The sequence below is a fragment of the Tachypleus tridentatus genome, chromosome 1 (assembly GCF_004210375.1).
Source record: "Tachypleus tridentatus isolate NWPU-2018 chromosome 1, ASM421037v1, whole genome shotgun sequence".
Classification (NCBI taxonomy): Eukaryota; Metazoa; Arthropoda; class Merostomata; order Xiphosura; family Limulidae; genus Tachypleus; species Tachypleus tridentatus.
In genome coordinates, this window is record NC_134825.1 from 686,159 (window position 1) to 703,249 (window position 17,091).

Below are 17,091 nucleotides of genomic sequence, written 5' to 3' on the forward strand. Positions count from 1 at the left end.
GAGAGCGACAATAAGTAATAAATATCTCTATCGAAGCTACAGTTGGTAATAAATACATCTCTGAAAGCGACAGTAAGTAATAAATATATCTCTAGAAGTGACAGTAAGTCTAAACATCTCTGTGGAAACTACAGTAAATAACAAATATCTCTCTGAAAGCGACTGTAGGTAGTAAATATATCTCTAGAAGCGGCAGTAAGTAGCAAATAAGTCTCTGGAAGAGAAAATAAATAGTAAACATCTCTCTCAAAGTTACAGTAAGCAATAAATATCACTTTGAAAGCGATTGTATGTATACATATATCTCTAAAAGCGACTGTATGCAATAGATGTATCTCTAAAAGTGACTGTAAGTTATAAATATCTTTCTGGAAGCAATAGTCGGTAATAAATAAGTCTCTGGAAACAACAGTAAGTTGTTAATATTTCGTTGGAAGTGGCAATTGGTAATAAATAAGTCTCTGAGAGCGACAGTAAGTAATAGATATATGTCATGAAACGACGGTAAGTAGTAAACATGTTTCTGGAAGCTGTTGTTTTGAATTAAGCTACACAATGGGCTATCTGTGCTCTGCCCACCACTGATATCGAAACCTGGGTTTTAGCGTTGTAAGTCCACAGACATACCGCTGAGCCACTTGGGGCCTTTCTGAAAGCTACAGTAAATAATAAATATCTTACTGATAGCGATTTACATACATCTCTGGACGCGACAGTTGGTAATAAATATCTCTCTGGAAACGACAGCAAGTAATAAATAAGTCTCTGGAGCGATAATATGTAGTAAATACCTCTCTGCAAGTTACCTGTAAATAATAGATATCTCTCTGAAAGCGACTGTAGGAAATAAATATATCTCTAGCAGCTACAGTAAGTAATAGTTACCTCTCTGGAAGACATGGTAACTAATAAATATCTTTGTGGAAGCGACAGTTGATAATAAATATCTCTATGGAAGCTACTGTAAAATGACAAATATCTCTTTGAAAACGAAATTTGGTAATAAATATCTATCTGGAAGCTACAATAAATAATAAATGTCTCCCTGGAAGCGATAGTTGGAAATATATATTGGTCTGGAAGCGACAGTTAGTAATACATAAGTCTCTAGAAAAGATAATAGGTAGTAAACATCTTTGTGCAAGTTACAGTAAGTAATAAATATCTCTCTGAAAGCGTCAATAAGCAATAAATATATCTCTGGAAGCGATAGTAAGTTATAGATATTTCTCTTGAAGAGATAGTAAGTAATAAATATCTTTCTGTAAGTGACAGTTGGTAATAAATATTTATCTGGAAGCGATAGTAAACAATAAATATGTTTTTGGAAACGACAGAAACTAATAAATATCGCTCTGGAAGCGACTATTGGTAATAAATAAGCTTCTGGAAGCGCCAGAAAATAATAAATATATCTCTTGAAGCTACAGTAAATAATAAATATCTTTCTGAAAGGGACAGTTGGTAATAAATTGGTCTGTTGAAGCTTATAGTAAGAAATACATATGTGTCTGTAAGCTAAAGTGAATAATAAATATCTTTCTTGAAGCTGCAGTTGGTAATAGAGAAGTGCCTTGAAGCAACAGTAAGTAATAAATATTTCTCTTGAAGCTAAAGTGAGACTATGGAGGCTACATTAAATAACAAATATCTCTCTGGAAACTACAGTAAAAAATAAATATCTCTCTGGAAACTACAGTAACAAATAAATATATCTCTGGAAGCGACAGTTGGTAATAAATATTTCTCTTGAAACGACAGAAAGTAATAAAGATATCACGGGAAGCGAGAGTAAATAATAAATGCCTCTCTGGAAGCGACAGTAAGTAATTAATATCTTTCTGAAAGCGACAGTGGGTGAGAAATGTCTCTTTGGAAGGGATATTAAGTAATAAATATCTCTTTGCAAAAGACAGTAAGTAATAAAATATTTCTGTGGAAACGACAGTTGGAATAAATATCTCTCAGGAAGCGACAGTGTAATAAATATCTCCCTGGAAGCTAGAATAAATTATAGATATCTCCCTGGAAGCTAGAATAAATTATAGATATCTCCCTGGAAGCTAGAACAAATTATAAATATCTCCCTGGAAGCGATTGTTGGAAATAAATATCTTTCTGGAAGCTACAAAGAGTATTAACTAACTTTCTGAAAGTGACAGTTGATAATAACTCTGTCGATATACGCGACAGTAAAGAATAAATATTTCTCTGGAAGCGACAGTAAGTAGTAAATATCACTCTGAAAGCGACAATAAATAATAAGTATCACTCTCGAAATGACACTTGGTAATAAATATGTCTCTGTAAGCTAAAGTAAATAATAAATATCGCTCTGAAAGCGAAAATAAATAATAAGTATCACTCTCGGAATGACACTTGGTAATAAATATGTCTCTATAAGCTAAAGTAAATAATAAATATCGCTCTGAAAGCGAAAATAAATAATAAGTATCACTCTCGGAATGACACTTGGTAATAAATATGTCTCTATAAGCTAAAGTAAATAATAAATATCGCTCTGAAAGCGAAAATAAATAATAAGTATCACTCTCGGAATGACACTTGGTAATAAATATGTCTCTATAAGCTAAAGTAAATAATAAATATCGCTCTGAAAGCGAAAATAAATAATAAGTATCACTCTCGGAATGACACTTGGTAATAAATATGTCTCTATAAGCTAAAGTAAATAATAAATATCGCTCTGAAAGCGAAAATAAATAATAAGTATCACTCTCGGAATGACACTTGGTAATAAATATGTCTCTATAAGCTAAAGTAAATAATAAATATCACTCTGAAAGCGAAAATAAATAATAAGTATCACTCTCGGAATGACACTTTGTAATAAATATGTCTCTATAAGCTAAAGTAAATAATAAATATCGCTCTGAAAGCGAAAATAAATAATAAGTATCACTCTCGGAATGACACTTGGTAGTAAATATGTCTCTATAAGCTTAAGTAAATAATAAATATCACTCTGAAAGCGAAAATAAATAATAAGTATCACTCTCGAAATGACACTTGGTAGTAAATATGTCTCTATAAGCTAAAGTAAATAATAAATATCACTCTGAAAGCGAAAATAAATAATAAGTATCACTCTCGAAATGACACTTGGTAATAAATATGTCTCTATAAGCTAAAGTAAATAATAAATATCACTCTGAAAGCGAAAATAAATAATAAGTATCACTCTCGGAATGACACTTGGTAGTAAATATGTCTCTAAAAGCTAAAGTAAATAATAAATATCGCTCTGAAAGCGAAAATAAATAATAAGTATCACTCTCGGAATGACACTTGGTAATAAATATGTCTCTATAAGCTAAAGTAAATAATAAATATCGCTCTGAAAGCGAAAATAAATAATAAGTATCACTCTCGGAATGACACTTGGTAATAAATATGTCTCTATAAGCTAAAGTAAATAATAAATATCGCTCTGAAAGCGAAAATAAATAATAAGTATCACTCTCGGAATGACACTTGGTAATAAATATGTCTCTATAAGCTAAAGTAAATAATAAATATCGCTCTGAAAGCGAAAATAAATAATAAGTATCACTCTCGGAATGACACTTGGTAATAAATATGTCTCTATAAGCTAAAGTAAATAATAAATATCACTCTGAAAGCGAAAATAAATAATAAGTATCACTCTCGGAATGACACTTTGTAATAAATATGTCTCTATAAGCTAAAGTAAATAATAAATATCGCTCTGAAAGCGAAAATAAATAATAAGTATCACTCTCGGAATGACACTTGGTAGTAAATATGTCTCTATAAGCTTAAGTAAATAATAAATATCACTCTGAAAGCGAAAATAAATAATAAGTATCACTCTCGAAATGACACTTGGTAGTAAATATGTCTCTATAAGCTAAAGTAAATAATAAATATCACTCTGAAAGCGAAAATAAATAATAAGTATCACTCTCGAAATGACACTTGGTAATAAATATGTCTCTATAAGCTAAAGTAAATAATAAATATCACTCTGAAAGCGAAAATAAATAATAAGTATCACTCTCGGAATGACACTTGGTAGTAAATATGTCTCTAAAAGCTAAAGTAAATAATAAATATCACTCTGAAAGCGAAAATAAATAATAAGTATCACTCTCGAAATGACACTTGGTAGTAAATATGTCTCTATAAGCTAAAGTAAATAATAAATATCGCTCTGAAAGCGAAAATAAATAATAAGTATCACTCTCGAAATGACACTTGGTAATAGATATGTCTCTGTAAGCTAAAGTAAATAATAAATATCACTCTGAAAGCAATATTTGGTAACAAACAAGTTTCTAGAAGCAAAAGTAAGTAATGAATATTTTTCTGGACGCTACAGTAAGTAGTAAATAAGTCTCTGGAAGCCACTTTAATAATAAATATCTCTGTGGAAACTACAGTAGGTATTAAATATCTCTGTGGAAGCGACAGTAGGTATTAAATATCTCTCTGGAAACTACAGTAGGTATTAAATATCTCTATAGAAGCAACAGTAAAAAATGTTTCATAAAGCAATAATTGGGAATAAATAAATCTCTTGAAGCGACAGTAAGTAATAAATGTTTTTCAGGAAGCGACAGTTGGAATTAAATAAGTCTCATGAATCGTAAGTAAGTTATAAATATCTCTCTGGAATCACAATAAGTAATAAATACAGTCCTGACTTTTTCCTCAGTTAGAATATGCATTTTTGTAGAATTACATTTACAGAATATCTTGAAAAGTCTTTTCTTCAGTTTTAATTGTTTAGTTATATTCCTATAATCTTTCAGTATTGTTAAAATTGAGATTAAATATCTATATATCCAAAAACGTTACAAAAATACACAGGCTTTCCTAGGGTGTCCTAACTTTTTCACATGACTGTATATCTCTGGAAGAGATTGTAAGTAAGAAATGTATCTCTGGAAGCGACTGAAAGTAATAAATATTTTTGGAAACTCCAGCAAATAATAAATATGAGTGAGGAAGCGACAGTAAATAATAAATAACTTTCTGGAAACGACAGTTCGTAATAAACAAGTTTCTGAAAGCGACAGTAAATAATAAATATCTGTCTGGAAGCTACAGTAAGTAATAAATAAGTGTCTCGAAGCTACAGTAAATAATAAATATATCTCTGGAAGTGACAGTTGGTAATAAACATGTCTATTGAAGCGACAGTAAGTAATAAATAACTCTCTGAAAGCGACAGTTGGTAATAAATATCTCTCTGGAAGCGTCTGTAAATTATAAATATATTTCTGGAAGCGACGGTTGGTAATAGATATCTCTCACGAAGCTACAGCAAATAACAAATATCTCTCTGGAAACTACAGTAAAAAAAATAAATATCTCTCTGGAAGACCATTTGGCAATAAATAAATCTCTGGAAGCGATAGTAAGAAATAAATATCTCTGTGGAAGCTATAGTAAATAATAGCTATATTTCTGGAAGTGATAGTTGGTAATAAATAAATCTCTTGAAGCGATAGTAAGAAATAAATATCCCTGTGGAATCTACAGTAAATAATAGCTATATTTCTGGAAGTGATAGTTGGTAATAAATAAATCTCTTGAAGCGATAGTAAGAAATAAATATCCCTGTGGAATCTACAGTAAATAATAGCTATATTTCTGGAAGTGATAGTTGGTAATAAATAAATCTCTTGAAGCGATAGTAAGAAATAAATATCTCTCTGGAAGCGACAGTTGGAAAGAAATAAGTCGCTCTAAGCGATTGTTGGTAAAATATATCTCTCTGGAAGCGATAATAAGTAATAAATATCATTAAGGAAGTAACAGTGGTAATAAATATCTCTCAAAAAATAAATGTCTATCTGCTGTGGCAATATATAATAAATATCTCTCATGACGCAAATATAAGTAATAAAATATTTTTGTAAGCTACAGCAAAAAATAAATGTCTATCTGCTGTGGCAATATATAACAAATATCTCTCTGGAAACGACAACTGGTAATTAATAACTCGGTGAAAGCGACAGTAAGTAATAAATATCTTGCTGGAAGTGACAGCAAATAAGAATTTGTTTCAAGAAGCAAAAGTTGGTAATAAATAAGCCTCTTCAAGCGACAGTAAATTATAAATGTGTCACTGGAATCGATAGTGAGTAATAAATATCTCTGTGGAAGCGACAATTTCTAATAAGTAACTCTCTAGAAGCGTCAGTAAATAATAATTATATATTTGGAAGAGATATTCAGTAGTAAATATCTCTCTGGAAGCCGCAGTAAGTATAAATATCTCTCTAGAAGCGACAGTAAGCAATCGACATCTCTCTAGAAGCGACAGTAAGTAACCGACATCTCTCTGGAAACAGGGCTAAGCATGACATACCACCCATATCCGTCAGATAACTCAACAGCTATAGAATGCAATGGATATTTATACTGTTTCATACCTCAACAGCTATGGAATGCAATGGGTATTTATACTGTTCCATACAAATATGTTCAGGTGGTCTAGTCGCCGGACGCAGTGCAATCAGTTTATTGAAACTGGTACTGAAACCAGTATTTAATATTCACTAGATGAAATATGGAAACCATGTTGGAGAGTGGCATACTTTAAACATGGTATTCTAACGAGGACCATTTGGTAATAGAAATTTCGCCGCAGGGAGATATTGTCAATAAACACGGTAGTCAGACAGAATATGACTAGACAAGAGCTGTGACAACATGAAAGGACTCCAAAGTTCTATCTGTACAACCGTGAATGACTTATTTCAAAATATGTTTTATAATAGACAAACTGAAAATGTTATTACTAATATTAATTTCAGATACGATTTATAATCAACCTTTAATAATGACCGATGAAATATTCCTCACAGATTTCAAAACAGTCTCATAACTAAAGAAAGAAGCAGAAGTCCATTCCTCTATGCGGTGACCCTAATTTGTAAATTATTTAACTATGAAACCTAAACATATTTTTCAATTATTTTCCAAATGAATATCATATACGTGAAGAAAAAAGTTTCAAAGATAACTGAATTTACTAATTAAGAGAAAACAACACACTCCTTTCTTAACTTGGACATCAAAACAACACACTCCTTTCTTAACTTGGACATCAAAACAACACACACCTTTCTTAACTTGGACATCAAAACAACTCACTCCTTTCTTAACTTGGACATCAAAACAACACACTCCTTTCTTAACTTGGACATCAAAACAACACACACCTTTCTTAATTTGGACATCAAAACAACACACTCCTTTCTTAGCTTGGACATCAAAACAACGCACACCTTTCTTAACTTGGACATCAAAACAACACACACCTTTCTTAACTTGGACATCAAAACAACTCACTCCTTTCTTAACTTGGACATCAAAACAACTCACTCCTTTCTTAACGGACATCAAAACAACACACTTCTTTCTTAACTTGGACATCAAAACAACACACACCTTTCTTAACGGACATCAAAACAACACACTTCTTTCTTAGCGGACATCAAAACAACACACACCTTTCTTAACTTAGACATCAAAACAACACCTCCTTTCTTAACGGACATCAAAACAACTCACTCCTTTCTTAACTTGGACATCAAAACAGCACACTCCTTTCTTAGCGGACATCAAAACAACACACACCTTTCTTAATTTGGACATCAAAACAACACACTCCTTTCTTAGCGGACATCAAAACAACGCACACCTTTCTTAGCTTGGACATCAAAACAACACACACCTTTCTTAGCGGACATCAAAACAACTCATTCCTTTCTTAACTTGGACATCAAAACAACACACTCCTTTCTTAACTTGGGATCAAAACAACACACACCTTTCTTAACTTGGACATCAAAACAACACACTTCTTTCTTAACTTGGACATCAAAACAACACACACCTTTCTTAACTTGGACATCAAAACAACACACTTCTTTCTTAACTTGGACATCAAAACAACACACTTCTTTCTTAACTTGGACATCAAAACAACACACTTCTTTCTTAACTTGGACATCAAAACAACACACACCTTTCTTAACTTGGACATCAAAACAACTCACTCCTTTCTTAACTTGGACGTCAAAACAACTCACTCCTTTCTTAACTTGGACATCAAAACAACACACTCCTTTCTTAACTTGGACATCATCGGTTGTTAACAGTTAGTTTTGAATATGCAGGAATTCAGAACTTCGTAATAAAACTCATGGAACAGCACGTGGTATGTCCCCAAAAGATAAATCATAACCCATGGAACAGAATTTAGTATGTAATCAGAAGATAAAACATAACCCGTGGAACAGCATTTTGTATTTCCCCAGGAAATGACTTGATTTCAATCAAAATAAACCAAGAAACAGCTAATTACCAGCTGGTGAGGTTATGTTTATTTGTTTAAGATAAGGGAAGTTAATAGCTGGTTAGGTTATGTTTTGTTGTATTAGAATCAACAAGTACTTACAATAGCAAACATATTTTATTTTACACTTAAAAACACGTCTCTTATAAAATCTAGTTTTTATAACTACCACCTGATGGATTAGCATTCTAATCTCTGTTGAGGCTTCTTCAAAACGCTGACTCTCTTTGTCCTGAGAGAAAACTTCAATACAAGACACTAATCAGTCACTATCATTATGTTGTCAATTCAAGTATGATTTACATTTGATGATAAAGTTCCACAATCAGAAGACGATGTGCAATGAGGGTCGTTACATTATCTAAAGCATTACTTTGTATTACACACGTATTACAAACATAAAAAAATTTAAAACTGTTCTTCTGGTCTTGAGAAACTTAATCTTCTTCATGGGTTACGTCTTTAAACAGACGTTTCTTCTCTTCAGATGAATCTGCCACAAATAAGAATTTTATTCTACAATAAATGACGGACGTTTTACCTTGGTAACAATTAGAAACTTCAGTTAAATCATAGTTTTACAATAAAATAAATACACAACTTTCTAAACTTTATAACTTCTTTTAAAGCAGAAAAATCTTTATTCATCTTGTAAATTAATCTCGCTTAAGATCACTGAATCAAGTAAGAATACAGACTACTTGATCAAGTAAGGATACAGACTAGTAGATCGTAAAGACTATTAGATAAAGCCAGGATACAGACTAGTAGATCATAAAGACTATTAGATAAAGCCAGGATACAGACTAGTAGATCATACAGACTATTAGATAAAGCCAGGATACAGACTAGTAGATCATAAAGACTATTAGATAAAGCCAGGATACAGACTAGTAGATAAAGCCAGGATACAGACTAGTAGATCATACAGACTATTAGATAAAGCCAGGATACAGACTAGTAGATCATAAAGACTATTAGATAAAGCCAGGATACAGACTAGTAGATCATAAAGACTATTAGATAAAGCCAGGATACAGACTAGTAGATCATACAGACTACTAGATAAAGCCAGGATACAGACTAGTAGATCATACAGACTATTAGATAAAGCCAGAATACAGACTGGTAGATCATACAGACTACTAGATCCAGTAAGAATACAAGCTACTGGATCAAGTAAAAATACAGACTAGTAGATCATACAGATTATTAGATTAAGCTAGGATATAGGCTAGTATATTATACAGACTACTCGATCAAGCCAAGATACAGACTATTAGATCAAACCAGAATACAGACTACTAGTTCAAGCCAGGATACAGGCAACTAGATCAAGCCATGATAGAGACAAATATATTAAGCCAGGATACAGGCTACTAGATCAAGCAAGAGTACAAACTACTAGATCAAGTAAAGATACAGACTACTAGATCAAGCAAGAGTACAAACTACTAGATCAAGTAAAAATACAGACTACTAGATCAAACCAAATACAGACTAGTAGATAAAGCCAGGATACAGACTACTAGATCAAGCCAGGATACAGACTAGTAGATAAAGCCAGGATACAGACTACTAGATCAAGCCAAAATACAGACTACTAGATCAAGCCAAGATACAGACTATTAGATCAAACCAGAATACAGACTACTAGATCAAGCCACATTACAGACTACTAGTTCAAGCCAGGATACAGGCAACTAGATCAAGCCATGATAGAGACAAATATATTAAGCCAGGATACAGGCTACTAGATCAAGCAAGAGTACAAACTACTAGATCAAGTAAAGATACAGACTACTAGATCAAGCAAGAGTACAAACTACTAGATCAAGTAAAATACAGACTACTAGATCAAACCAAATACAGACTAGTAGATAAAGCCAGGATACAGACTACTAGATCAAGCCAGGATACAGACTAGTAGATAAAGCCAGGATACAGACTACTAGATCAAGCCAAAATACAGACTACTAGATCAAGCCAGGATACAGACTACAAGATCAAGCCAGGATACAGACTACTAAATCCAGTAAGGATACAGACTACTAGATCAAGCAAGAATACAAACTACTAGATCAAGTAAAGATACAGATTACTACATCAAGCCAGGATACAGACTACTAGATCAAGCAAGAGTACAAACTACTACATCAAGCCAGGATACAGACTACTAGATCAAGCCAAAATACAGACTAGTAGATAAAGCCAGGATACAGACTACTAGATCAAGCCAAGATACAGACTACTAAATCCAGCCAGGATACAGACTACTAGATCAAGCCAGGATACAGACTACTAGATCAAGCCAGGATACAGATTACTAGATCAAGCCAGGATACAGATTACTAGATCAAGCCAAAATACAGACTAGTAGATATAGCCAGGATACAGACTACCAGATCAAGCCAAAATACAGACTAGTAAATAAAGCCAGGATACAGACTACTAGATCAGGCCAGGATACAGACTACTAAATCCAGCCAGGATACAGACTACTAGATCAAGCCAAAATACAGACTAGTAGATAAAGCCAGGATACAGACTACTAGATCAAGCCAAGATACAGACTACTAGATCAAGCCAGGATACAGACTACTAGATCAAGCCAGGATACAGATTACTAGATCAAGCCAAAATACAGACTAGTAGATAAAGCCAGGATACAGACTACCAGATCAAGCCAAAATACAGACTAGTAAATAAAGCCAGGATACAGACTACTAGATCAGGCCAGGATACAGACTACTAAATCCAGCCAGGATACAGACTACTAGATCAAGCCAAAATACAGACTAGTAGATAAAGCCAGGATACAGACGACTAGATCAAGCCATGTTACAGACTACTAGATCAAGCCAGGATACAGACTACTAGATCAAGCCAGGATACAGACTACTAAATCAAGCCAAAATACAGACTAGTAGATAAAGCCAGGATACAGACTACTAGATCAAGCCATGTTACAGACTACTAGATCAAGCCAGGATACAGACTACTAGATCAAGCCATGTTACAGACTACTAGATCAAGCCAGGATACAGACCACTAGATCAAGCCAAAATACAGACTAGTAGATAAAGCCAGGATACAGACTACTAGATCAAGCCAAGATACAGACTAGTAAATGAAGCCAAGATACAGACTACTAGATCAAGCTAGGATATAGACTACTTGATCAGGTAAGGATACAGACTGCTAGATCAAGCCATGTTACAGAGTACTAGGCCAATCCATGTTACAGACTACTAGATCAAGCCAGGATACAGACTACTAGATCAAGCCAGCATACAGACTACTAGAACAAGCCAGCATACAGACTACTAGATCAAGCTGGGATGCAGATTACTGAATCACTTGTATGTAAAGGTTACAAGATAGAATGGACGAGAATTGCATTGCAATCAGATCAGTTGAGAGGAAGAGATATTTCAGTTGAAATGTCTGTTGGTCATAGCAGACAAATACATATTTATTATACTTTTAGTTAGCCTTTTCATCATTCCTATCTGTAATTCACTAAACATGTGATTCTCAATACGTAAATACCATTTTTAGAATTTCCCACGATGGTTCATTTCTCTCTCTGGAGGTTTATCTTGTCTGTTCGTGAAAGACCAGAATGCACATCCTATGAAACAGCATCCGCCGAAGAGGAGTAAAGCGCCAAATACCATCATAATCGGACCGATAACACGCCTCGGATTCGAACCTTGATAGCGGTCATAATTTGGATCATCGAATGGAGGAGGTACTTCCGTATATGCTACTCCTGTGATTGCAGCGCCACCTATCATTAGGCATAGTCCAATGAAAGCCCCGACACATGTGCAGATTGCTATTGCTTGAAAGTTTTTTATACCAATAAATCCTTTTCCAGGTGCCATGTTTCCTAAAATATATAAAGAAAATTCATTTTCATTCAAAGAGTCAAAAGAGCAGGAAAATATTCTGAAACAAACAAGAAGACGTTTATTTCTATAAGTGTACCTGCAACACAAACGAAAAATATTATGATAGTGTATGCGTACACGTTCTTAAAAGTACTGAGAAGAAACAATACAAACCATTGGTAATAACATAGATTATAAAGTTCACTTGACAGGAACTAACGTATTAAAATGCTGAAGCGAAACAAATTAGAGATTCAGAATCGTTCATACGTGACAGTTAGCAAACACAAGTTCAAGTAACTATTATAAAATATCAATAGATCGAAATATCTACATGTAATCTGGAATTTTGTCTGAATCCATTAATCTATAAATATCTACATGTAATCTGGAATTTTGTCTATAGATGAAGTAAATATTTTCTTGAAACAAGTCATACATATGAAATAACGAAGGTTACTGTTTTTACTAGACCTAAAACAAAAAAGGGACGCCACTCAAGTTAATAGTAATTAGAATTTTTAGTGGTTTCAATTCCCCATTGGAAGACCTTTCTTAGACTTGGTAAGCAAAGAATAATAACAGACTGGAATATCAAGTTATCTTCTCTTTCGGGATATTTTGTAATCAGAGAATGTTCAACGTCTCTGAGTCTACATGTAAATTAATTGTGGTAATGTTTACTGAACACTTGTCTACATCTAATGTCTCTGTGGTAATGTATAGTGATGACTCATCTACATGTAAAACATCTGTGGTAATGTATACTGATAACTTGTCTATATGTAAAACATCTGTGGTAATGTATACTGATAACTTGTCTATATGTAAAACATCTGTGGTAATGTATAGTGATGACTCATCTACGTGTAAAACATCTGTGGTAATGTATAGTGATGACTCATCTACGTGTAAAACATCTGTGGTAATGTATACTGATAACTTGTCTATATGTAAAGGAACTGTGTTAATATATATATGTAAAAACAGCTCATTTGGGTTGAGAAAATATTTTACGTAGAGGAGCGAACAACGTTTCGACCTTCTTCGGTCATCGTCAGGTTCACGAAGAAAGAAAGAGGTAACTGACCGGAAGCTGACCAAATGTTTGAAAGGGGTTGTGTAACTGGGTGTCAGAATGAAGTGGGCGGTGTTAGATGTTTGAATATATAATTTTATTTATTTTGTTATATTAATATAGGTATAAAGGCGTTCCTTTATATTGGTTTATTTTGGGTTTAAGTTGTTGTATAAGTAAGGCTTCTTTAATTTTGCGTTTGTTTATGTTTGTTTCTTTATTTAGTATTTGAGTGTTTTCTATGGTTATGTTGTGGTTATTTGACTTGCAGTGTTCGAAAACGTGTGAAGGTGACTTTTTATGTTCTTTGAATCTGGTTTCCATTTTTCTACTTGTTTCTCCAATATAGAAATCGTGGCAGTTATCACATTGCATTTTATAAATAATGTTGGTGTGGTGTTTGTCAGTGTAATTTTTACATAGCATAGACCTAAATTTTGTGCCTGGTTTTTGAATAAATTTGGTATTAACTGGAATATCATATTTTGTTACTAGTTTTTGCCAAATGTTGGTTATTTTTCTGCTGATGTCGGGAATATATGGTATACAGCACTATATGGTTTCCTGATTATTTAATTCGTGAGATATATTTACTTTTGTTGGTTGATTTTGCTTTCTGTCTAGGTGTGTGCGTATAATGTTTTCTACGATTTGTGGAGGAAACTTATTGATGTTGATGAAGTATTGTTTTATTTTGTCTAATTCATCGTTAATTTATTTGGTGAGCACAGTTTTATGGCTGTGTTTATTTGGTTTCTTAGTATGTTGAGTTTTTGTTTTATTTCGTGTGCTGAGTCCCAAGGAATGTGTAGTCCAGTATGGGTGATTTTTCGGTGGATTTCTGTTTTAAATTGTGTATCGGTTCTTGTAATTTTGAGGTTAAGAAATGATATTTGATTGTTTTCTTCCTGTTCACATGTGAAGTTAATGTTGGGATGTATAGAGTTAATGTGATTGAAAAAAATAAGTGTGTTCTGTATATGTGAAACCTGCAATTGTGTCGTCTACGTATCTGTACCAATATAGTGGTGGATGTAATGCTGTGTTAATTGCTTGTGTTTCAATTTGTGTCATAAAAATATTGGCTAGAACTGGTGATACTGGGTTGCCCATGCTTTGGCCATTTGTTTGTATATAGTTGTGGTTGTTGAACATAAAGTTTGTCTTCATCGTGGTGAATTCTATGAGGGTTGCTAATTTGTCAGCTTTCAGTTAGTTACCTCTTTATATCTTTATGAACCTGACGATGACCGAAGAAGGTCGAAACGTTGTTCGATCTCCTATGTAAAATATTTTCTCAACCCAAACGAGCCGTTTTTACATATATATTTCTCTACAAGTAGGTTTTCTCGACATCACTGTGTTAATATATGCAGATAACTTGTCCACATGTAAGGCATCTGTGATAATGTATACTGATGAATTGTCTATATGCAAAGGAACTGTGTTAATGTATGCAGATAACCTGTACACATGTAAAGCATGTATGGTAATGTATACTGATGACTTGTCTTCACCTAAAGAAACAGTGGCTATATATATACTGATGACTTGTCTTCACCTAAAAAAACAGTGGCTATATATATATACTGATGACTTGTCTTCACCTAAAGAAACAGTGGTTTTATATATATACTGATGACTTGTCTTCACCTAAAGAAACAATGGTTTTATATATATACTGATGACTTGTCTTCACCTAAAGAAACAGTGGCTATATATATATACTGATGACTTGTCTTCATTTAAAGAAACAGTGGTTATATATATACTGATGACTTGTTTTCACCTAAAGAAACAGTGGTTATATATATACTGATGACTTGTCTTCACCTAAAAAGTAAGTAATAAATTAAAAGCGATTTTTTTCTAACACAACAGCACTAATTGGTTTTTTTGAATAATGCGGAACAATGAAACTATTTTGTAACACAACAACACTGGTTGAATGATATGTTTAGTACGTTATGAAACTGGCTGTTGTTTTTAATCAATAATTACAATTTGAGGAAGAAAATGAATTTTTTCTGGAAGTTTTGTTATTTAATAGTTTGATATTAGGTGTTGAATTTTTTTGGTAGTTTTGGAAGTTAATAGTGTGAAAAGAGGCTGTTAATTGATAACAGAATATATAACGAGAAAATTGGTTCATACTTGTGTAAATTAGATATAAACTATATAACAAGGGAATAGTTTTATATGTATTTAAATTAAATATAAACTGTTTAAGAAAGGAACAGTGTTATATGTGTTTAAATATAAACTATATAACTCGGGGATAGTTTTATATATATTCAAACTTAATGCCAGCTGTATAAGAAGGGAATAGTTTGTAGATGTGTAAATGTAATACATACTATATATTAATGAAATAGTTTCATACGTGTTCAGATTAAACTATGAAACAAGGTAATATTTTCATATATGTATACATTAAACTATGTCACAAGGGAACAATTTTTTACGTGTTTAAAGTAAATACAAACTATGTAACAAGGGAATAGTTTCATACTCTTTAAATTAAGTATAAATTAGTATAGTTTTTTTTCTAAACATTGGATAGTTCATTTAGAATTTTCGAAAGTTTCAATATTACTTTCAGTGGTACTTTTGTAGACTTATAATGTTAGAAATCAGATTTAGATACCAGTGGTACTTTTGTAGACTTATAATGTTAGAAATCAGATTTAGATACCAGTGATGGGTAGAGTGAATTGTTTATGTTTTTTTCCTTAAATAAAAACAAACAAAAACAATATTTTTTTTCTTTCCTCTACGTGAAAAAGTAAGAAGTGATAGCTTAGAAAATATGACGCTAAATATAGCAGTCACAACCCAGTGATATAATACACTGGTATTAAAATAAAATATTGTATTCTTATTTATAACACAAGTAACGATTAAAAATGTTTATTTTATCATTTGTTCAATAATGTTAAGTTATTAGATGTTTGAACGTCATTTTTATCATCTAATTTGCTTTATGTTCATTTGTCAACCAATTGTTTAAAAATATAAAGATCAAAATATATTATATTCTTGATACTTACTGATTTTTTTTTGGACAAAGCTCACAAAACTAACGTTGTGGTTCCAATATGGCGTTTAAGTGATATTAACCGTTGTATTGCTCAAGTTCAGGCTTGGCTGTTGATAAAGAAGAACAAACAGACTCGTGTACCTGTAGTTTACAGATAAGGCTGGATCTTTGTTTGCTTCACGCAATACTGATATAAAATAAAAATAATATAAGATAAAAAAAACAGAGTAGCGAACTTTGAAAACTTAAATATACGTTACTTACTGTATTTACGTGTACGATGGTTACAAAGTACAGTTAGTTTAGAGATTGTATTAAATAAAACTACGCTTGGCTTTAAACGGTGAATGTTTTATAATTATAAAGTAAACACTTTGCGCTTATTTATTACAGTATCGTACAAATATTTTAAATACGTCAGACTTTGTTACCATACCAACCAATAAATATATCGTAGTGATTGTTTAAACACTTTAAACTTATTTGTTAGAGCAAACTGTAGAATAATGAACAGTAAATGTTTTGTAACAATAAATTAGGTACACTGTACTTATTTATTATATCAATATATGGAATATTTTATTTGTAATCAGACAAAACGTTAGAAAATGGACTTGCCGTACTCTGTTCTTCACCGGTATCGAAACCCGGTTTCTCCTGTTATAAGTTCGTAGACATATCGCTGTGCCACTAGGGGGCGTGTAGAATAGAAGACAATGAA

General features: G+C 32.5%; 1 protein-coding gene across 1 annotated transcript; it reads right to left on the reverse strand.

The window, feature by feature from the left end:
* Window positions 1–8,454: 8,454 nt before the first annotated feature.
* Window positions 8,455–16,532, reverse strand: LOC143227181 (uncharacterized). Its single transcript, XM_076458704.1, has 3 exons — window positions 16,381–16,532; window positions 11,909–12,251; window positions 8,455–8,849 (listed from the first exon to the last, which is right to left on the reverse strand). Exon 2 carries the CDS (start codon window positions 12,244–12,246, stop codon window positions 11,914–11,916), a length of 333 nt encoding a protein of 110 aa, XP_076314819.1. The 5' UTR covers window positions 12,247–12,251; window positions 16,381–16,532; the 3' UTR covers window positions 8,455–8,849; window positions 11,909–11,913.
* Between the last annotated feature and the right edge of the window lie 559 nt (window positions 16,533–17,091).